General features: G+C 39.0%; 1 protein-coding gene across 1 annotated transcript in view; it reads left to right on the plus strand.

The window, feature by feature from the left end:
- The window catches only part of SMYD3 (SET and MYND domain containing 3), a 1,057,397-nt gene that overhangs the window by 878,435 nt on the left and 155,371 nt on the right, over window positions 1-23,591 (plus strand). Inside the window, exons 9-10 of the mRNA XM_036758267.1 lie at window positions 13,922-14,009; window positions 18,066-18,240. Of these exons, the coding sequence (XP_036614162.1) occupies window positions 13,922-14,009; window positions 18,066-18,240 (263 nt within the window). The remainder of the gene's footprint in view (window positions 1-13,921; window positions 14,010-18,065; window positions 18,241-23,591) is intronic.

Below are 23,591 nucleotides of genomic sequence, written 5' to 3' on the forward strand. Positions count from 1 at the left end.
GTTTTCTTGACAAAGATACTGAAGTGGTTTGGCATTTCTTTCTCTAGCTCTCTTTACAGATGGAAGAAACTGAGGCAAACAGGATTAAGTGACTTGCCCAGGGGTCACATAGTCAGGAATTGTCTGAGGCCAGATTTGAACTCAGGAAGACATATTCCTGACTCCAGTCCCAGTGCTCTATCCACTGTACCACCTAGCTATCCCAAGTCATTAACCTACCTTGATTATATTAATAGGCATAATGCTTTACAACCAAGGCATCATGGTGTAGTGGAATCAAACTCAAATTGAAATGGGGGCCACTAAACCATACGGGCTGCATGCTAATTGAAAAACCATTCATTATAATCTGTGTTTTATAGTGTTTTTACGTGTTTTGTTAAATATTTCCCAATTACATGCTAATCTGGTTTGGACCATGTTACCAATGGGCCACATGTTTACCACGTCTAGAGTAGTCGAGTGGGGGTTAGGGTAGACTTGTATTCAGATGCAACCTTAGAAACTCCCAAACTCTGGATGACCATAGGCAAATCACTGAACTTTGGTTAAGATCAGTTTTCTTACATGTAAAATGAAGGTGATAATACTGCCTTCCTCACAAAGTTGTGAAAAGCAAATGAGATAATTTATTTAATGTGTTTACCTAAACTTCAAGTGCCATATAAATGCCAGCTGTTATTTTTTTTTTGGACAGCTAGGTGGTACAGTAGATAGAGTGCCAGGCCTAGAGTCAGGAAGAGTTATCTTCCTGAGTTCAAATCTGGCCTCAGACACTTACTAGCTGTGGGACCCTGGGCGAGTTACTTACCCTTATTTGCCTCAGTTTCCTCATCTGGAGAAGGAAATGGAAAACTATTTCAGTATCTTTGCCAAGAAAACCCCAAATAGGATCACAAAGAGTCAGACATGACTGAAATAACCGAACAACAAATAATTTTTTTTATTATGAAGCACTCTTACATTATCACATTTGATCCTCAACAAAAGCCTTGTAAGATGATCAGACTGAACTCAAGTGATATATCCCAAATCTCACTGAGTCCAGTAAATAGCAGAGCCATTAGGCAAAATCATATTTTCTTTCTCTATGACCTGGTACTTACTCTACTATAGCTGTCTATATGTCCATACTGACTTATGATACAGGTTATTGATTTCTCAAAATACTAGCAATTTCCCCAAGCTGATATAGTTGTGAATTTGTTCAATAAGTTTGTTAATTTTAAATTTGTTCAAAGAGTTTGTTAATTTTTAATCAATGAGTTTGTTAATTTTAGAAGGACATTTTTGTTTTTGTCAAGAAAGATGATATATCTAAATGGGTAGGGTAGAAACTAAGATTAGACTCTAGGATGGCCTGTGGTTCCCAAGCTGTGGGCTTATGATAGGGTAAAGGCTGCTGCTCTGTGCTGCTTCCCCATGGCAGTTCTGCACACCTAGAAATGTAATTGTAAACTGGTCATCATCCAGTTATAAAGCTTGGTTTGATACATGCTGACAGTGTGCTATGGCCAAATCCTATCACTGGCTTGTGATGGAGCTAAATAGGTTGAGTAGAAATATCCTTATAACTCTTTCCCTCAGTCACCTTTTTATACAGTTCTGGATTGGTGGTTCTTGTTGTTAAATTTAGGAATCCAGGGCTTCCTAAACAAGATCCAGGTCAGTGACAAAAGCTGCTTCCTGGGGAGAGTTCTTTGGCTTGGAATCATATAACTCTTCTTGGTGCTAGCCCTCCTCGGAGGTCTGGTGTCTCCATCCTCCTGTTTGTGCATTTTCACTGGATATCCCCCATGCCTGGAATTCTCTCCCTCCTCATCTCTACTCTCTGGCTTCCCTAGTTTCCTTTAAGTCTCACCTAAATTGGTACTTTCTGCCAGAATTCTTCCTGAGCTCTTCTCAATGCTAGTGTCCCCCCTCTAAGATTATCTCCAATTTACCCTACCTATATTTTGTTCTAAGAGAAATTGATGTTTCTCTCATTTATTAATAATCAATTATTGAATTAGGATTAGGATTTTTTTCAGAAACCTGTAGGTTGTTCAGTCTCTGATGGGCATTATTGATGGATGAGATTGCCCAAGTCCCAGGGGTATATACCTTTTGATTCTGGGTGGGAGACCCCACCCCAACTGGAGAATCTAACAAAAAATTTAATCTAAGGTGAATACTGGTCCATTGTGTTCCACTCAGCCAGGTCTAAGCAGAAGTAGACCAGACCCCCTTTTGTCTAGATTGCCCCAAGTGGGGTAGTCCGGACAAGAGATAAGTCTCTTTGGGCAAAACCAAGCTAACAGAGTCATGCCCCCCACCCCTCATTAGAAAAGATCCACCTCTCATTATAATATTCATTTTTCTTATTAATTGTTGACCAATCAGAGTTGATTGCCACCCGCAGGAACAACCACTCTTCCAAGGGCATGTAAGTGTTGAATGGGTTCTATGAGTGGTCTTTGGCATTCAAGAGTGTCACTGACCCCTTTTATTAATTATTACTAGCATGACTACTAAAATGATTAATTACCCAGAAACTCTCAAACTTTTCATACATCACAATTTGTACTTTATTATTTATATGACTTCCCTTAGATTGTGAACTCCTTGAAAAAAGGACTATTTTAATATTATTGTTACTAAAATAATATAAATAATGATTATTAATGACAATGATATTAATAATACTGATTAATAATAATAGCTAGTATTTATATAGCACTTTAAGGTTTGCAAAACGTTCTATTCATGTATTTTATTTCATCCTCACAACAGCCCTGAAAGGGTAGATGCTATTTTTATCCCCATTTTACAGATGAGAAAACTTAATGAGGACAGGGTAAGTGACTTGCTCAGGTTCATGCAACTTGTAAGTGTTTGAGCTCAGGCCTTCTTGACTCTCGGTCTTGGACTCTAACCCCCATGCCACCTCCCTGCCTTTGTATTCCTAACGCTCAGTACAGAGGCTCATACCTAGTCAGTGCTGAATAAATGCTTTCTGACTTGAGAGAAATGGTCTTTTCTGGCTTAGGAAATTGGGATAGGTAATGCGAAAATCCTCAGAACACTTCTGTGCCATGCAACGTGGGGACCCATAAGGAAACAGACCCTCAGATTGTGTTTTTAACTGAACAGAATCATTCCTTGGTTCAGTGACAGCCCCTGAAGGTGTCTTTTTTTGTCTCTGGCCGAATAGACACATGTTGTCTCAGTAAGATTCTGATTAGGAACTGAAAGGTGCTACATTTGAAGAGCATCTCTTCCTTTCCTCTTTCTTCTTTTCCCTCCAAAATGCCCATCAGCTGATTTGTGGTTGGCTTAATTACACAAAACATGCTATTTTTAGCCATTTCTCCCCTATGAAAGAACTACAGTTCTCCTCAAGTTGACTCTAGATTGGGCTGCATCCAGTTGCTTCTGCCAGTGGAGTTGGAAATTGGTTCCAGGAGAGACATTTCCTGTTGATCATATAGAAGCTGAACTATGTTATGGATTAACCTATTAATCCCAGCATATCATCCATGTGCCTAGGTACTGCACAGTCATAGGAGCAGCAAATTGAGCATTGCCTCCATCATGCTTTTGCACTTCAGGACTTCCCAATCTCTTCCCCAAATGAGCGTATTGCTCCTTATACCTTGGTCTCCCCATTAGCCATTCCACTTACTAAAAAGGTTTGTAGACTTTTGTTGCCTCTACTTCCCCATGGGCCCTCATCTCCCTTTAATCTAATCCAAATATATGCTGCATGTGGAATTGGATGTCAGGAAGTACAGGAAACCAGATTGCCCTTCTCATGTTACTTTTCTTTTTAATTTAAGCCATCTGAAATTAGATAGTGAGAGGGCTTCCACATCAAACATTTGTGAGCAAAGCAAGCATATCTGTTTAAGTGTTCCAGATGCAAGGTGGATCTGGGTGGATGCATTTGATGTTCACAACTGATAGACCTAGCGTTCCCTTTCCAAGGGAAACACCCGACCAACCTTGCTGAATTCTGACTCCTGCCTTGTCAAAAAAAAATTCATCTAGTAATGCATGCTTACCATTGGTGTCTGGCAGGTACTGTTCCTAATATGAAACATGGAAGGAGTTGAGCGTAGTTGAGTTAAGTGGCACTCTTTTATGTGGTAGTGACATTATCTCATCTCATCTGGTAGTTATTTCTGTAGTTAGAGGAGTGAAGCCTGTGTATTTATTTACCACCTGTGTGCCAGAAAGCTTCAACATCCATTCTTTCCTTCCCAGGCATGTATGGGAAAGGATAACATATGGACAAGTAGGTTTGGAAAGAGCAGGGACAGTATTTTAATAATGCATTACATTTCTTTGCTCTCTTCTTTGAGGTTGACATTGGGTCTGGGAGTGGGAGGAGATACAGCTGAGCCCTCCTCCAACACAAAACTTGATACCATTGTCAGAAACAGAATATTGGGCTGGGGTCCTGAGCCAATATGATATTTCTCAGAATTATAGTTTGGAGCTGTGAAGTACGTTAGGAAATCATCTAATCCAACCACCTATGTATGCACTGGTGTTTTGCACAATGCCAAACTCACCATGGACATTTAGTAAATACTAACATAAGTAGAATATTATACTTCTCCAGCATATACTTGATATGTTTGTAATATACTGGTTCAGGGCATGGAGGCAACACAACATGGAATAATAGTGACAGTTTGAATTTAGACCAAATCTCCTAGAGGAGAGAGAGAGAGAGAGAGAGAGAGGAGAGAGAGAGAGGAGAGAGAGAGAGAGAGAGAGAGAGAGAGACTGTGTGTGTGTGTGTTAGGAAAGGATGAGGAGGGGATCTGAGAGGCCATCTAGTATAGTCTCTACACCTGCACAGTTTGCAAACTCCTTCAATAACATTGAGGTAAATGTTTTAACAACTGGCTTTCCAAGAAAAAAAAATGTATGCATGACATACTTTTAAGTTCACTCTCCATTATTTACGTTTTCCTCCATCTTTTTAACAAAATACAAAAAATCAAGCCCTGATTTGAAGCATTTCCCAATCTCTAAGGTATGAATGTTCACACTGAAAATGTGACAGTCAGACCTCATGAGCCATTTCCAGCTAACTCCAGCGTATCACTGACAAGTGGTGCTCTTGAGGCCCTCTGCTACTTAGCAGCGCTTCTTTGGAGAGTCTCTGTCTTTTCAATGCTCTTGCTAAAATTCAGCACCTGGAACTCAACATGATGTTCCACATGTAGTCTGACCAGGGCAGAGTACATCAAAACTACCACTTCCTTATTCCTAGATATGGCATTTTTCTTAATGCAATCTAAGATCATTCTGACTTTTAAAAAAATTTTTAGAACACACTCTTAGACTCAGACTTTTAGTCCACTAAAACCCCCAGGTCTTTCTAACATGAAATGCTGTCAAGCCACACCTGCCTCATCATAAAATTCTGAAAATGATTTTTGTGAACCCAAGTCTGTGACTTTATATTTCTCCCTATTAAATCCTCTTCTTCAAGCAAGGCTAGATTGCCAGTTGTTGAATATGTTAGAGATGAGATTCTTGTTCAGTTACTGATGGGACTAGATGGTCTCCAGGGTTCTTCTCAATTTTGAAAATCTCTGATTTTAAATTTCACCTGATGTTCAAATCCGTCAAGATTCTGACTCTGTCATCTAATTGTGTTCACTGTCTGTTCACCCCTAGATTTCTGACATCCACAGGTTTGGTAGGCATGTTATTTGTGGCTTGGTCCAACTTTGATGCTTGAATGGATTTTTTTTTAATTTCATAAACATACATACTACCTCCAATAGGGCAGAGCACAGTTCTTCCAAACCTTCACATCCTTTGTGACTCTTGTCTCTGACATCACTTAAATCCTGCATGGTGGGTCCATCTAACATGCTGGTAACCTTCCTCAATGTCTCTTAACATTGCTTGGACACCAATGGAATAGACAGGCTGTTCATTCATTATCCCTCACTCTCAATAAATGACTGGTCCATTTCTCTTCCTGGTAGCATATTTATTTTATAATATTGTTTATGCAGATTCTCCTACTTATTTCTTTTTTTTAATTTTTAATTTTTTTTACTTATTTCTTTAGTGGTAATATGCTGCAGCTTATTCCTGCCCACCATGTATATCTGTTTCCCTTTGGATAACCTGAAATTTTGTTTCTTCAGATAATCTGGTATTCCATGTTTTGCAGCCAAATAGTAGTCATATACTTTTTTTTAAATCTAAGACATTGAGAAAAGAATGTTCAGTAGTACAGGGCCACATACAGACTCCCTGGTGATCCCCTAGAAACTTACTTCCAAGAGTATATCAAACCATTAATAAATATTTGGGGGGTTCAGTCATTCTGGTAGTATTGAATCCACCTAATTATTTGCCAGGCCACATCTCTCCACCTTTTCCACAAGAATAGAATAAAAGATGTTGACAAAGGCTTTGCTAACGTCTAGGTAACTATATCAGTAGGCGTGCTCTGATCTGCCAGTTTCTTGATCTTCTAAAAAAAAAGGAAATTAAGTTAGCTTGAATGACCTGGTCTTGATGATGTCAAGGTAGGGTTTTTTGGTTAGTTTTTTTTGATTGGTTGATTACCATTGGTTGGAGGGGGGTGGCATTCCTTAAGCATTCTTTTAATAATACACTTTAGAATTTGTTGCTGAGTTGTTTCAGTGATGTCTGAGTCTCTGTGATCCCATTTGGGCAAAGATACTAGAAGGGTTTGTCATTTCCTTCTCTAGGTCATTTTACAGATGAGGAACTGAGGCAAACAGTGTTAAGTGATCTGCCCAGGGTCACACAGCTAGTAAGTGTCTGAGTCCAGATTTATACTCAGGTCCTCCTGACTTCATAGCTGGCTTTCTATCCACTGTGCCACCTATCTGCTAATCGATTTAGAATTTTACCAGAAACATAAGAATGGTTCACTAGCCTACACTTTGCAATTCCATTCTTCCCTTTTCTGAGCATTGGAACATTTACCCTTTTCCAACTTGAAGGCAACTACAGAAGATCAGATATATCAAATTTCTTTCAATACTCTAAGATATATTTTGTCTGGGCTTGGCAATGTGAATTCATCAAGGACTGCTAGGTTTTGTCTTATCTTCCTACTTTATCTTAGGTTCAACGCTCTGCCATTTTTGTTTGGTACTTTCTGGTACTGCATTGGAATTTGTCTCCTTGAGAGTCTGTACTGGGTTCTTCCAGTGTAACAGTTACACTCTCTGGTATCTGGCTCTTCAGCTGTAGAGAGGCAATTTCCCTTTTCTGCTTCCCTTTTTGCTTTAGGCCCCTTTTGATTACCATTGCTAGACTTCTTAGGTGTTTGTGCCAAAATGTAACCCAACCTGACAGTGGTCCTTCCCTTCTCTTGCTGATCATTTCCCGGGTATCTGTTACTTTTTCTCCCTAAATTCTCTTTCTTGTGGCTCGTGTGATTTTATCTGAATAGTAACTTTGGGAGACAGTTCAACATTAATTCATTTGATCTTTTTTTAATGTATATATGAAATGGGTATTTTCCACCACTTTGAAAACAAAGTTCCAATCCCATGTCCCCAGGCCCCAAATACTTTAAGCAACATCTTTTTTTTATTAAACTTAAGGTTTATTAACAGTTTAGTTGTGCATGAGAGTAAGCTTTGATGTATTTGAAAAAGAAATGCTGAAGATAAGAACCTGCTAAATCTATGCATTTTCACCTCAGGTGCCAAAAAAATTAAAAAAAAAAGACTGCCCTAATTTACCTTTGTAGCTGAAATTATATGTTTTTAAAGGCAGAGAATTTCAATACTGATGTCCATTCAGTCCCTCAAACAAGCAATTATTAAAGCACCTATTACAATTGGTGCATTGTGTTACAACAGAAGGGACAAAACAGTAACCATATACATTTAAAAGATACAAGGATAAGAAAGGCATGGACTGAAAAAAAAAAGATCATAATCCTCAGTGCCTAGAACACAGGTGCTTAATAAATGCTTGTTGATTGATTGATTTACTCTAATGGTGACATGTTTGCAGATAAACATAATACAAACCAGACTATTGTAAGTGCATAAGGGTGATAAAAACACCTATTTCAATTTTATAGATATGGAGGCTGAGGCTCATAGAGCTTAAGTACTTGCCTAATGTTATTCAACTATTAAGAGTTGGAGGTTAAATTTGCATTTGGGTTTGTCTCTCTTTCCTGACTTCAGGTCCGTTGATCTCTTCACCACATCAGCCTGCCTTTCAAAGATGCTGACTATCAGTAATATTATGAATAATTGATCAAATTAACTATTAAATTATTTTTTTGTTCAGTCATTTCAGTCATGTGGAACTCTTCTTGACCCTATTAGGGGTTTTCTTGGTGAAGATACTGCCATTTCCTTCTCCAGCTCATTTTATAGGTGAGGAAACTGAGACAAACAGGGTTAAGTGACTTGCCCAGGGTCATACAACTAATAAATGTCTGAGGCCAGATTTGAACTCAGGTCTTCCTGACTCCAGGCCTGGCACTCTATCCACTGCTCCACCTGACTGCATTACATTAGATATATTAAATATATCACTAGTATCAACAACAATAATAAGAATATTAACTGACTTGACAGGCTATAGAACATCACCACTAATTTATCTCTATTTTTTATTTTCTTCCTTCTTCCAAATTCTTGGCACTTTGCTTCTACCATTAAGCACTGTGGATTTCTATTCAGGTACTTTCTTGATAAATAGTGCTTCCTGGCCATCCCTTCTAGCTATTTACATGTTAGGCAATAGGTATTTTCCTTGAACATTCGATGCAGTTCCCTTTATATTTTAGGTGACAGTTTTTTCACTTATATTTGCTGCAAATATTTTCCCAATCTGTTGTTTTTCTTTTCATTTTGGTTATGTTGTTTTGTGTTGTACTGGAAAAAAAATCGGTTTATGTTATAAAATCCATCTGCTTTGGTCCTGTTCATTTCTTATATTTGTTCAGTCTTTCCCTAAAGTCCTATCCTGATGCCTCATCATGGTGAGGCTTTGACATCAGGTTCTTAAAGGCAGTGAGGTGAAGCACAGGTTCCTGCAGGTGTTTCTTGTTGTTTAGTCATTCAGTTGTGTCTGATTCTTCCTGACCCTGCATACAGTTTTCCTGGTAAAGACACTGGAGTGGTTTGCCATTTCCTTTTCCAGTGGATTAGGCAAATAGAGGTTAAGTGGTTTGCCCAGGGTCACATGGCTAGTGAATGTCTGAGGTTGGATTTGAACTCAGGTCTTGCTGACTCCAAACCCAGTGAGTGTTCTATCCACTGAGCCTCCTAGCTGCTTCTAATAAGGCCTGCAGGTCTTACTAAGATGGAAATGTTTAAAGTATGGGACTGACAAAGGATTGGCCACTGATCTACCTTGCTAAATTCAAAGAGGTTAATCCCCAAATTATTTGCTTTTAGGTTTCAGCATTTCATGAAACTATTAAAGTGTAGAGAAAACACAATTTGCATCAGAAGATATAGCCTATAAGGTGAGCTCAGTGATCTTAGAAAAACATAGATAGACTTGCATGAAATAACGAACAGCAAATGACTAGAACCAAGAGAATATTGTATACAGTAACAGCAATGTTATTTTAAGAACAGCTTTGAGCAAATAAGTCATTCTGACCATTATAAATACCCAAATTAACTATAAAGGACATATGAAGGAAGATGCTATCTGCATCCAGAGAAAGAACTGATAAATACAAGTATGGGAAGAATGATTTTACATACACACATACACACATATTTGTGTCTAATGGTAGCCATCTGTAGGGCAGAGTGAGGGAAGGAAAAAAGAGGAGGAAAAAAAAGAAATTTACATGATAATTTTATTATGTATTTTAAAGGAATACCAAGTTGTACATAATAAATTATTAAGATATCAAAGGATTTGTTCTCTTTTGTGGATTACTGTGGCCAAAGGATTCAACATCTTTTGGCTAATGTTACTGATCAACTCCATACTTAGCTAGACTGGTCTTTGTGTAGTGTTGTTGTTCATTCATTTTCAGTCGTATCTGACTCTTCATGACCCCATTTGGGGTTTTCTTGGCAAAGATATTGGAGTGGTTTGCCATTTCCTCTTCAGCTTATTTAACAGATGAGGAAACTGAGGTTAACAGGGGTAAGTGACTTGCTGAAAGTCACACAGCTAGTAAGTGTCTGAGGTCAGATTTGAACTCAGGAAGATGTCTTCCTGACTCCAGGCCTGGCATTTTATCCACTTCACCATCTAGCTTTGAATAGTAGACACCATCAATTGCCAGAGCCAAACTTGGGAGTTTTCCTGGCTTGTGCTTACACTCTACTGAAGTAGCCAATCGCTCAGTTAATGAGCATTAATTAAATACTTCTATGTTATAAGCACTGCCCTTGGCTCTGGCAATACAAATATAAGGAACAAAACAACCCCTTCTTACAAGGAACTGATATTCTAATGAGAAAGGCAAATACATATATAAACAAATACAGAATCCTTCATGTCACAGTGAGAAACTAGACTTTGGTAAAAGTTTATCTTCTTTCACAGTTGAGGTAAATATAGTATCCAATTTGCTTTTAACTTTTTTTTCTGTTTTCATTTATAATCAGTGTTCTTCTTATTATGCTACCCTGCCTCTTAGTACCTAGTGCCAATAATAATAATAATAATATCTAGAATTTATAAATTATTTATAATTTAGTTATATATTTTGAAATATTCATGTATTTAATCTATTTAATTTTCTAATAATTTAATTATAATTTGCATATATTATCTCATTTGATTTTCACAACAGACTTATCTGGTAGGTCATTTTTACAGTCATTTTTTAGTCATGTTGGACTCTTCATGACCCCATTTGGGGTTTTCTTGGCAAAGACACTGAAACAGTTTGCCATTTCCTTCTCCAGCTCATTTTATAGATGAGGGAACTGAAGCAAACAGGGTTAAGTGACTTGCCCAGGGTCATACAGCTTGTGTCTGAGACAGAGTTCAAGCTCAGGTCTTTCTGACTCCCAGGTCCCATCCTCTATCCACTGCATGACCTAGCTAGCTTCTTAATACAATTAATAGAAAGGTCTTCAAAATCATACACTGAAGATATTTGGTCTATCCTAAGGTAATGTGGAGTGATAACTTTAATTTTTTCTAATGGAAATGGTAGAACAAAGCTAAATTAGACATGTAAATATGCAGACCACTCAAAGAAAATCTGCTTAGCTCATTTGAAAAACACTTATTAAGCACTTACTATAACAAGGTAAGATGCTTGTTGCTGTGGGTAGATGTAGAGATGGTACATCCCCTCGAGGAGCTTACAGATTTATGTATTAGCAATTTGGATTTGAAGATCTTTCCCACCCATTAATAGGCCATGTGACCTGCTTATGTCACTGGAAGCCTAAGACATATGTGGTGGGAGGAGCTTCCTGACAGGAAAAGGAAGTTATGTCACAGAAAATGCTGAGAGAGAGAGAGAGATGTAATCACTGCTGGTGGCTGCTAATGGCTGTCCTCATGATTGTTAGAACTGAACAGGCTGACTTAGCTGTACTGTGAGTTTGTTTTGGGGAGACCCCAGCAGGGGGTTGGAGAGGTTTCGGAATGGCGAGTTTCCAGGCTATTATATGGTGTTTTAAGTTCCTTGCTGTTATGATAAAGTGGGCTGACTGGCTGTGGGAGCTGAACGTTTGGTTATGGGATACGGTTTTCTGGTGTCTGAATAAATGTTATACTTCTTTTACCTTTTTTATGGAGAGTCCCTCATATCGTGCGATACAGAACTACCTAGGCATATTCACGATTATCGTTGACGTTGTGTTTATTGCCTTACTGTTTCAGCTTATAAAGGATATAACAGGGAAAACAAGAGATGCAAAACAAGGGCAGTCTATGATAAGTGTTACCAGTGATGACACGAGAGTACAAAAGAGGGAGAGGTCACTTCAGTTCCAGAGTGATCAAAAATGGAGACAGGAACAAGATGGCATTTGAACTAGAGCTTAAAGAATGGATAAGATTTTGATCAGCAAAAGGTCAAAGGTGGGAAGAGGCTTCTAGGCAGAGGAAATTACATGAGCAGAGATGGAGAGGCAGGGAAAATACAGATATATTGACAAGTGAACCAGTTTGTCTAGAGCATAAGGTTCATGTAAGGCAGTAATAGAAGATGGGAAGATGGCGCAGTGAATTGAGTGCCAACCCTGGAATCAGGAAGAAGAGTCTTCCTGAGTTGAAATCTTGCCTCAGATACTTCCTAGCTGTGTGACCCTAGTCAAGTCACTTAACCCTGTTTGCCTCAGTTTCTTCACCTATAAAATGAGCAAGAGAAGGAAAAGGCAAGCCACTCCAGTGTCTTTGACAAGAAAGCCCCAAATGGGGTCACAAAGAGTCACTCACAACTGAAAAATGACTGAATAACAACAAACAGAAAAGTAGTTTGGTGCCTGATTGTAGATCCCAGGATGATAGCTTACATTTTTACAGCACATTTCAGTCTATTAAGCACTTTTCTTCACAAGTCTGAGAAGAAGGTAGTATAAATAGTATTATTCATTCTATAGTTGAGGAAACTAACAGGAACACACAACTAATAAATCGCAGATGTGAACCAGGATTTGAACTCAGTTCTTTTGACCACCATGCCATTCTCACCCTCAGGCTGATGAATTTGGCTAATGTCTGAAGACTACAGGAATCCATTGAAGGCTTAAACGTAGGGGAATGGCCTGATCAAAGTATTGCTTTAGAAAAATTAAATTGATCACAGTATGTAGGATGTTTTGGAAGGGTTAAATACTTGTTCAACAGAACGATCTTTTTCTCTCCCATTCATAGTAAATCTGGAGTTTGGAATTTTCTAACAGGGCCCTCTATCTCTTTCAAATCCAGCCTAGATGCACTCAACCAGGCCTGCCCCCAACCTCATCCTATTCCTGTTCATGGAATCCTGTTCTCTTGCTCAGCAGGTTGCAAGCATTTGTTTTTAAATGTTTGAAAGATAAGTGATTATATGCCTTTGGGCTAAATCCTTAATGAAAAAGAGGCCTTTGAGAATAGCAGTCATCTCAAAGGTCTTTTTGTCAGGTGAAAATTAGTTCACTAAAATCTCCTGTCCATTTAAGAAATGTATTGATATATTTTGTTTTTATATCACATTCGTTTCTGAATAAATGATGGCTAGCATTTATATCATGCTTGAAATATTTCCAAAATCTTTATAGATGTTGACCCATTTCATCTTCACTACAATCCAAGGGCCTTAGGGACTGTTGTTATCCCTGTTTTACAGTTGGGGAAACTAAGGCTGAGAGGTCACACAACTGGTGTTTGAGGCAGGATTTGAACTGAGTGCAATCTACTCTACCACCAAGCTGACTGAATAAATCCCTTCCCCATCCGCAATAAACCACTCCTTCCTTATAACAAAGAATAAAAAAAGAAAGGAAAATATCAATAAAATCAATCATGATATCAAATGAGCCAGCATATGTAATGCACCACACCCGTAAGCCCCTACCTTTTCACAGAAGGAAGGAGTTAAATTTCTCATCTCTTTAGGTCCAAGGTCATTAAAATCACACAGTGTTCAGCTTTGATTTTTTTGTTGTTATTTCCATTTCCACTGTTGTATTTGTTATGTGTATTGTTTTCCTGGTTTTTCTTACTTCATTTTGCATTAGTTCATATAAGTCTTCCCCTGCTTCTCTGAATTCTTCTTATTCATCATTTGTTATAATACAGTAATATTTTATTAAAGCTACGCAGCACAACTTGTCTAGCTATTTCACAAGTGATGCCTGCCATCTATTTTCATTGTTGTTGGTAATAATACATCTAGTGAAAGTATAATTTCTATCTTCCTACCTAACAGATTTATCTGTCTTCTCTCCCCACCTTCCCTTATCTTGTCATGTGATTCCTGGATCAGGATGCTGACATGCTAGCAGGAGAGGAACAAGCTTGGAAGGAAGTTCAAGGTTCCTTGGAAAAAGTTGAAGATCTCCAGTCACAAGAAAGTATCCTTTCACTGAGAGGTCAGAATGAGTCTTTAGGTCTGTTTCCATCTTGATTTTACTCTTTTTTGTTCTCTGTGATTGATTACCTTATGAATGATCGTTAGGGAACTGGCACTTTGTCTCCTCTGTATTGGATGGACAGATAGATAAAACATTTATTAAGCACTTAATATGTGCCAAGCATTGTGCTAAGTGCTGGGAATACAAACATAAGCCAGAAACAAAAGACAGTTCCTGCCCTCAAGGAGCTTACGGTCTAATAGAAGAACATGGTACATAAGAGGGACCTGGAAAGGGGGAGACTTGTAGGTAGACAAAATGGAGAAGTTCAGAGCGTCAGGAATGGAACTGGGAAAGAAGTGAGTAGGGATGGCCTGGGTACTAGTGGTAGTGGGCAGGAGGAGGAGGGGACCACAGGGGTAGAGGTGTTTCCAGTGTAAGAAGGCTGCTGAAAAAGTGGAAAAGTCATACTGGAGATAAGGAATAGTGGGGACTGTCATATATGCTTTATTGCAAATGGGAGCTCAAACAACATGATGTTACAATGTGCAAAATCATCCTTTCTTAATAACTCAGAAAGTATCTGATATTAGCATGAAAAGCCATGTAGATTGTAATAGCAACCTTCTGACAAAATTCAGTGTTAAATTATCTAAGGAAATTGTTTCCAGCGACCTCTGACCTTCACACAGAAGGATCAAGTTTTAAACATATGTGCCATATAAATAAAAAATATTACAGGGTCTGTGTTTCCAGGATCAATTATTTTGTTGGTGTTATGGTAACGCCCTGCTCCCCACCCTCTCTTCAATGACCCATAATCTCTGTAACTTAATAGATGAGTCTTAGAGTTAGCAGAGAAGCCTCATTGAGGCTGGTCATTTAAACCTAGGACTTCCTCACTTCAAATATTGCAACCTGGCTACTAGTTCTGTATTGCCTGGCCATTTTCTTCCGAACAGTCCATCCTTGCAGGGGATCAGTCTTTTAACTCCAAGGCAATGGTAGGTTTCCACACAGGTAGCTTAGGTACCTGTAATTCATGGGCCTTTCCCAACCTGCCATAAATTCTCAAAACAAAGGCCCCTGTTAAAAATAAAACATGCTACCATGATATGGTAATCATATGTAGATCATATAAAAGCATGAAATGATATATTAGGTAGTTTAGCTGTCACTTTGGGAAGAAAAGTCCTAAGGAAATGGAATATAATATAGGCAAGTTTTGATTGGGTAAGAGAGAGAAGAAAAAAGTCTGAGTCAGCTTGCTCAAAACTTCATCTGTGGGATTTTGGTGTTCTGCATAATATAAAGAGGGGGCGCCGTGATATAATATAAGTGCTAGCAGTCTTTCCCCCCTTAAATATGAAATTAAGTGTCAAGTATTTTGTTTTTCCCATATAAAAGCAGGCAGAAAGCAACCTGTGCCTTGATTTCATAAAGTTTTCACTGCCCCCCTGAAATTCTCCAATCTGTCTTATCCCAGAACACCTAGGATTTGCTAGAGCAATTTCATAGGGACTTATAAGAACTGATAGTTAAATTTTCAGTGTGAGCATTTACAACTTAGAAATTGAGAAACCTTACAAATCCAGTCTTAATTTATTGTTTTGTTGATTGCCTAGACATAAGAAAGTGATGGGGAAAATATTAATAATACAGATGAAACTTAATAGTATGTTGTTTGGACATTTTCTTTCAGAGAGCCAGTTGTTAAACATTTACCAGCATGCCATACCCTGATTAATATTTCTTAGTTGTTACTATAATTCCAGTTCTCAAATATATCATGACCAAAATAGTTTCAGAAATTCTGGCCCAGTGGCCAAAGCTTGTCCTTTCTCCTTTCACAACAAGCCTCCTATATATTCTTTTCCAGATGTCATTCACATAGCAATCACTCTCATTCAGATACTCATCACTTCTTGCACAGACTATTTAAACAGCTTTTTAATTGTCTCCCTGCCACATGTCTGTCCCCATTCCAATCTACTTAATTGCCAAAGTGACCTTTCTAAAGCATGGTTCCGACCATGGCGCGCCCCTGCCCAAGTAAACTCCAGGGACTCCCATTACCTACAGGTTATAAAAAATATTCCTCTGCTAATTAAAGTTCTTCACAACCTGGTGGCCCCTTCCTACCTTTCTGGTCTTCTCACACTTTACCCCTCTATATACTGTACTATCTACCTGCAGTGAGCTAACACATGTAAAGTGCTTTGTGAACATTAAAGTCATTTATAAATGCTCGATATTGTAATTGTTGCTATTAGAGTAAACATTTAATAAATGCTTGTTGACTGATGGGTGCTGTTCAAAAAGGAGGGATCTAGCTTGGGTTGGGGTAGGTAGGGAGATGGCCCCAGGGAAAGGGGACCTAGGACATTGAAGAACAGCTTTAACATTCGGCACCTGTGTAAGGGAATGAAAGATAAACTCAGTCTTGCGAATGATTTTACCTAGGTCTGGCCCTGCTCATAGCAGTAATAAAAGACATAAAATCATGGTTGTGTGCTATATGTCAGTGATAAATTTGCTAGCCCTGGGCCGTGGGCAAGCTGCTACGTTGAAGGCTGATGTCTATGCTCTTCCAGTCTGGCCCTTTTGAAAACATAGATAACAATCACCAGTGCTCCTGTGGCCATTCTCCTTGGAGAGAATTAAAGAACTTTACAACCAGGGCCTCATTAATCCTATGACTCTGGCTCTGAGGTGGGTGGAGAACACGTAATATAAACCTTTTAAAGATGGGAAAAAACTGAAGCTTAGGGAGGTTAGTCTTAAAATGGGAACGTTCCCATTTGATGTCAGTACAGCCTTGGGGTTCTGATGCTTTATGATCAAACCCCTGAGAATAGGCTGTGATATAATTAATCTCCTTGTAATAGGTGTATATGTGGGAGGGATGGGGTTGGGGGCCCAGCAACACCTGTTAGAAGAGAAAAGTCTATTGACAGGCTTGCTCCCCTGTAGCCTTTTGTCAAAGTACATAAAGGCCCATAGGCACTATTTATATGCTTACTTTCCTGAAAAGACAGTGTTTAAATATATTATTTCATATGGCCTGATTTCCCAGCTTACTTAATCTTACTTGAATGAAGCCTGTTTTCATAGATAGCCTAGATTTGGGTGTCATGGTAACCAGTGAAATTTGCCAGTGTGGACTTCTCCATTAAGATAGAATTCCCCCAGATCTTCTGCCTCCTTGATCCCTCATTTTAACAGATTGGACAAAGTAAATGTTGATGATGTTGTTTGAAAATGAGCTCGGTGTGCAAAAATTCCCTTCATTTCTTAAAATGTCTGCCTTCCTTCAAGGTTTAGGTCAAGTGACAAAGCAGATGTTGGTGAAGTTGTTTGAAAGTGAATTTGGTATGCAAAGATTCCCAGACTCCTTCATTTCTTATAATGCCTGCCTTCCTTCAAGGTTCAGGTTGAGTGAAACCTTCTAAATATTTTTTTCTGTCCCCCTCTCACCCAGTTGTTAGAACCATCCCACTTCCTGCTATATTACTTTATATGTCTATATTTTTTATACTTATTTATCCATTTACAAGTTGCTTTCCTCAGTAGACTATAAGGTTCTTGAAGGTAAGAGTTACTTTGGTCTTTACATTTCCAGTACCTAGTGCAATGCCTAGAACATTGTAGGCTCTTAATAAAATACTTGATGGATGGATGGATGGATCTATTAAAAGAGGAGTTTGATAAAAGGACTGCTCTTGCCTGCAAGATGTGGTATAAGGATATATTGTTATGTACTTTCATCTTTCATCTCCTGCCCCTTACCTCTTCTAGTAAAATGTAATAACCAGAGGCAGAGGCTTGGTTCCATGATGGTTTGTTGATTATAAACAGAATTCATAGAGTTAAGGTGCCACTTAGATGTTTTTTGTTTTTCAAGTATGTTTTCCAGCAGCTCATCTGTGCAGGATAATGGGAGCTTGCTTTCTGTTAGTGCCCTGGAGCTTTTCAGCCTTTTAGAGTATTTTTTTTTAATTTGTATTTTTTTTTCCTTGATGAAGACGAGGGATCCTTAACTAAGGTTAATAACAGAGTGGGAACAGGTTCTGGCTATATGCCAGACTCTTATAAATAACTGTGGAGATCGTCTTCCAGACAGAAACATCTATCAGCTAAAGATGCTTGACTGCGCAATGGATGCCTGTATTAATCTTGGTCTGTGGGAGGATGCTTTGCTCTATGGAAGCCGAACCCTGGAACCATACAGGTAAGATCCGTGAAGGGAACAGTTTGTCTGCTGCCCCAAATAGGATAAGCCAACTGAGTTAAGGCCAGAAATCCAAACCTGAGACCAGTTAATGAAGGGTTGTTTCTATATGGCTCCTAAACCCATTTGGAAAGGTTATTTTATTCTGAGTTTCCCAGTGTGTGTCCTCAGTTAACAGAAGATGAAATCACATTCTCTGCTAAGAGAAAAACTACAATTATGTCCAAAATGGTATTAATTATCTTAAAAAAAACTAAATCCTCCCTACTTCCAAACTTAACTGTTTCTGCAGAGGGCACCACCATCCTTCAAATTTTCTCAGGGTCACAACCTCTTAATTATCCCTGACTCTTCACTCTCCCTCACCCCCATATTTAATCATTTGTCAAGTCTTATCGATTCAATCTCCATTGCTTCTCTTATGATATCCCCTTCTCACCTCAGAGGACCACCATCCTATTTTAGGTCCTTGTTACTGCTCACCTGAAATATTGCAGTAGGTTCTTAATTGGGTTCCTTGCCTCCAGCGTCTTTCCCTTTGATTGATCCTTCACAAAGCCACCAAACTGATATTTGTGAAATATAGTTCTGACCCAAGAAGCTCCAGTGGCACCCTCTTGCTCCTACGATAAAATACAGACCCCATTATTTTGGTTTTTCAAGCCCTTCACCATCTGGCTTCCACCTACCTACCCTTCAAGGCTTCTTACATTACACATACTCTCCTTCATTCTACATTTCAAACTGGCCTACAAGCTGTATCCCAAATACGACATTCTATCACCCATCTCTCTTGCTTTGCATAGAACAAAGTCTCTTAGAGACTTGGAACAACCTCTATCTTCCTTAAAGGTTCAGCTCAAGTGCCACTCTTACAGGAAGTCTGTCCTGATTCCTACCATCTCCCTACCCACCCCAGTTGCTAGCAACTACCCCTTGGAAATAACTTTGTATGGTCAGTTCTACTATAATCCCATATATATATGTATTCCCCCCAAAAATGACTGTACAAAGTTGCACAATAAAAACCACAAGGTTTATGGGAAAAATGGAGTTAAGGACATAATGCTTTAAAACTTCATCAGTGACACATAAAAGATGGGACCCTAATAAAAATGGGGGCAATTTTATACATGTTAAATAAGAAATACAAGAATACTATAATAGATAAGGATGGTGTTTGCTGCCTTAGACTACTGTTTAGCCTGCATCCCAGTTCTGGCAAAGTATCTCACAAGTTGACCAGGCCATAACTCCAAGCATTGAGGCTGGAAGCCATGGTGGGAAGTGGTGGAGGAGGAAGTATGAGGGTGGAAGAGAAGGGGAGGGACCAGTCCACAGCTCCTCCAGTAGAAAATATACAAGAAATATGACACTCTACCTTGACAAAGACCTGAAGCTGGCTTATGGAAGTGGGCACTCAAAGGGTATTATCTTGTGAGTTATTGTGAAATGATATAGTTTTCTGCATTCTCCCTGTTTTTCCAGGAAAAAAATCACTCACCAGCAAATTCAAAATTCACAACATATTCCACATGTTCCCTAATATAATAATCACATTGGAACAAATTTGTTTTCAGAATGAGTGTTCTAGTAGAACTGACTTATGTACTCTATATGTACTTTTCTTCAAATGTCTTACTTATCCCAAATAAAACATAAACTGCCTTGAGGGCAGGGCACTACCCTCAAGTCAGTATCCTCAATGCCTAGTATGTAATCAGGTACTTATAATTATAACTTAGATGAACCCAGCTATGATGAGTTTGGTAAGCTCTCCCTCTCCCCCTCGCCCTCTCCCCCTCTCCCCTACTCCCCCACCCTCTCCCCCTCTACCTCTCTCCCCGCTGCCGTCCCCTCTCTCTCCTCTTTTCTCCCTCTCCTCCCCCCATATGTAAATGTGTGTGTATATATATATATGTATACATGTTATTGTGTGTATATCTGTTTCCTTGGGACTGACATCCCAGTCTGATGGCCATCTTATAGGCTCACATTCCAATAAGTGTGTGTGTGTGTGTATTCACACACACACACACACACACACACACACACACACACATATATATATATATATACATATATAGATAGATAGATATACACACATGTACATTCTCACAGAGATGAGAGCCTATAAGATAGACGTGGGACTGGGATGTCAGTCCAAGGGAAAGATATATATAGATATATATGGATAGATAGATAGATATAAAATGCAAGTACCATAAGCTGGAGTCAAGTTAAAGTTGACTTAAAGCTCAGGATCCAGAATGTTGCTCCAGGCCGAGGTGGGCAGACAGAAAGTGAAGGACTATGCCAGTATGCCAGGTGTAAAACCAGAAGTTTGGCACAGATGATATAGAAATAGTGGACAACCAAAGTCCAAATGGGTGGTGTGATGGCAAGGGCCCAGTGGTCAGGCAGATGGTAAGAAATCCAATTGGGCAGAAGACTATAGGTATCCAGATGGACAGACAGATTTCCAATAGTCAGGTGAAGGCGTCAGAAAGATTCAGTAGCAGGTGTCAGAAGTCAGATATGGGCAGACTATAAATAATCAGGGTCAGAGGTGAGGAAGCAGGAAACTCAGACCCAAGACCAGCTTGTGAGAAACTTGAGTCTGAAGGATTAAAAAGCCAGCCAATGAGAGACTGAGTTATAGGGGTTGGAGTACCACAGCAAGATTCACTTGGTTGCCTCAGTTCCTTCAACATCGTTCTCTATTCATAGTCTTCTTTTCAAGGCAATAAATCTGGTTGTGTTTGCAGCCTGTTTTTCTAATCCCTGCATCATACTTGAAACATACATGATGTTGTAGTACTGCAGGAATTCTGTGACTATATGGTAGAGGAACTGGGGATGGGATACACCTTTGATATCATGGCACATTAGGTAGCATTTTGTATCATAGCTCAGTTTTGCCAACAATAATAGTAGCTAGCATTTATATAGAGCTTTATCATTTAAAAAAGCTGCAAATATCTCAATTTATCCTCAAAATAACCCCAGAAGTTTGGTACTATTATCACCCCCATTTTACAGATGAGGAAACTGAAGCACAGAGGGTGCTTTTGCCCGGCTACTAAGTAACTGAGGTCAGATTTGAACTCGAGTCTTCCTGACTCCAAATCTGATGCTCTACTGTGCCATCCAGGTACCATACATTAGAAAGGTTGAGCCATTTTCTCTGAAGGGAACTGACACGGTGTATGAAGCTACTCAGGGCACCCAATGATTCAGGACTCTGCTTGAATAGTCAAGTGAACTGTCACTGAAACCTAACTAAAAAGTCTAATAGTAATTTGGATTCTTTATCACCACCGTTACACTTTTCTTCTTTTATCCTCATTTCTTTTGCTTACTATAGTGCTAGTTGTTTTATAGGTTGTGTTCTATAGGGACCACAAGAAGCTAATTTTTGAAACTGTAACATAATTTTCCATGAAATTTTCTTTGTTATCAAATTTGAATAAGGAAAGTTGAGTATTCCTCCATGACCTTTTTATGAGAGAGACAAAAATATATTTCTGTGAGGAAAATATCTCTCTATACATACTAGATTAAACTATGTTTTAAACTATCAGTACAAGTCAAGCATAGTGGCACATGCTTGCAATCCCTTCAGAGAAGGTGCCAAACTGAATTGGTGGAGGGAATTTCCTCACCTGGGAGTTCCCTGTACCAGTGAGATCCGGGGTTCAATCCTTATCCACTTTACTATATTGTGAGATTCAATTTGTAAATCACTTTGGAAAAGTTTTAAAGTGCTAAGTGTACTCAGTGTAGCTGTATTTTCTACTGCTCCATCCCTTCTATGCCTGGCACCCACAGGTAGATTATGTTTTTCTAATAGCAGGTACTTTACCAACAGGTAAGAAAATCAGGCATAGAGATAGTTTACAGGAGAACCACCTTCAATGGTGGATTTCATGGCTTGATAAGTGAATTACCTTGATCTATGGACTGAATGAAGTGGCACCATGCTGGTAAGAAACCATAAACTCCTTCCAGGCTGGGAATTATGTTTCCCATGTGCAACAGAATGTTTAGTTATTTCAATGTAATGCACCTTGTAAAAACTTAGTAGCTATCAAGTGAATGACAAGGTAAAGCTCCTTTATTAGACTGTAACCTCCTTGAGGGCAGAGACTGTCATGTTTCCTTTTTGTATCTCCAGCACCTTATACCTTGTAAGCACATAATAAACGCTTGCTAATAAGGACTTTGTTGTTACTTATCTATACTTTGGGGCCGCTACAGGGATCAGCAGAAGGAATGTTGGTGTTAGGAAGACCTTAGTTCAACTCTGGCCTCACAGACTTAATAACTGTGTGACCTTGGGCAAGTCACTTACTCTCTGTTTGCCTAGGAGGCAGCTGGGTGGCTCAGTGGATATAGTGTTGGGCCTGGAGTGAAGAAGACCTGAGTTCAAATATAGACTCAGACAGTTACTAGCTGTGTGACCCTGGTCAAGTTGCTTACTCTCTGTTTGCCTTAGTCCACTGGAGAAGGAATGGCAACCATTAGAGTATCTTTGCCTATAAAAATCATGTAGAGTTGGAGATGACTATAATTACTGGGCAACAACAACAAAACCTATGCTGTACAGGTCAGTCTCAGCAACCCAAAGGACACATCTAAGCCAACCATAGGTTGCTGGGTGAGATAAAGAATCAAAGTGAGGAAAATACTTGTAAAAATAAGTGTGTTAGTCCAGGGTTCTCCTGCTTGTTGGTCTAGATTTGGCTTCCCTAGAACTGTATCGACTTGATACTTCCTCTCTGTCTCTTTTCCTCCCATTCTCATTTTAGGTTTTTTGGTTACATCAACTTCTAATCTGTTTGGAAAAAAAAAGAGTTTTCTTCAGTTGCTTAGAACCAAAGAGCAGCTGGTTTTTCTTTAATAACCTGTAGTTCCAGAACACCTCAATGAATCAGTAAACATTTACTAAACAACTACTGTGTGTCAGGCACTGTGCTAAGCCCTGGGGATACAAAAAGAGGGAAAAGATGATCCCTGCCTTCAAGGAGTTTGCAGTCTAATAGGGGGAGATAAAATCCAAATAAATATACACAAAGTAAGCTCTACATAGGATAAACAGGAAATAATTAACAGAAGGAAGATACTGAAATTAACAGAGGTTGGAGAAGCCTTCCTGTAAAACATTGAATTTTAGTTGGGACTTAAAGGAAGCCAGGGAGGTCAGTAGGAGGAGCAGAGCAGAGAGCATTCCAGGGATGGGGTCTCTGATCGAGAAGGGTATGTCTCTCCTACCAATAAAGATTACCTGGAGAATTGGATCATAGACTTGAAGGATCATAGCTCTAGAAATGGAAGGAACTTCACATGCC

This window comes from Trichosurus vulpecula, chromosome 4, assembly GCF_011100635.1.
Source record: "Trichosurus vulpecula isolate mTriVul1 chromosome 4, mTriVul1.pri, whole genome shotgun sequence".
NCBI lineage: Eukaryota > Metazoa > Chordata > Mammalia > Diprotodontia > Phalangeridae > Trichosurus > Trichosurus vulpecula.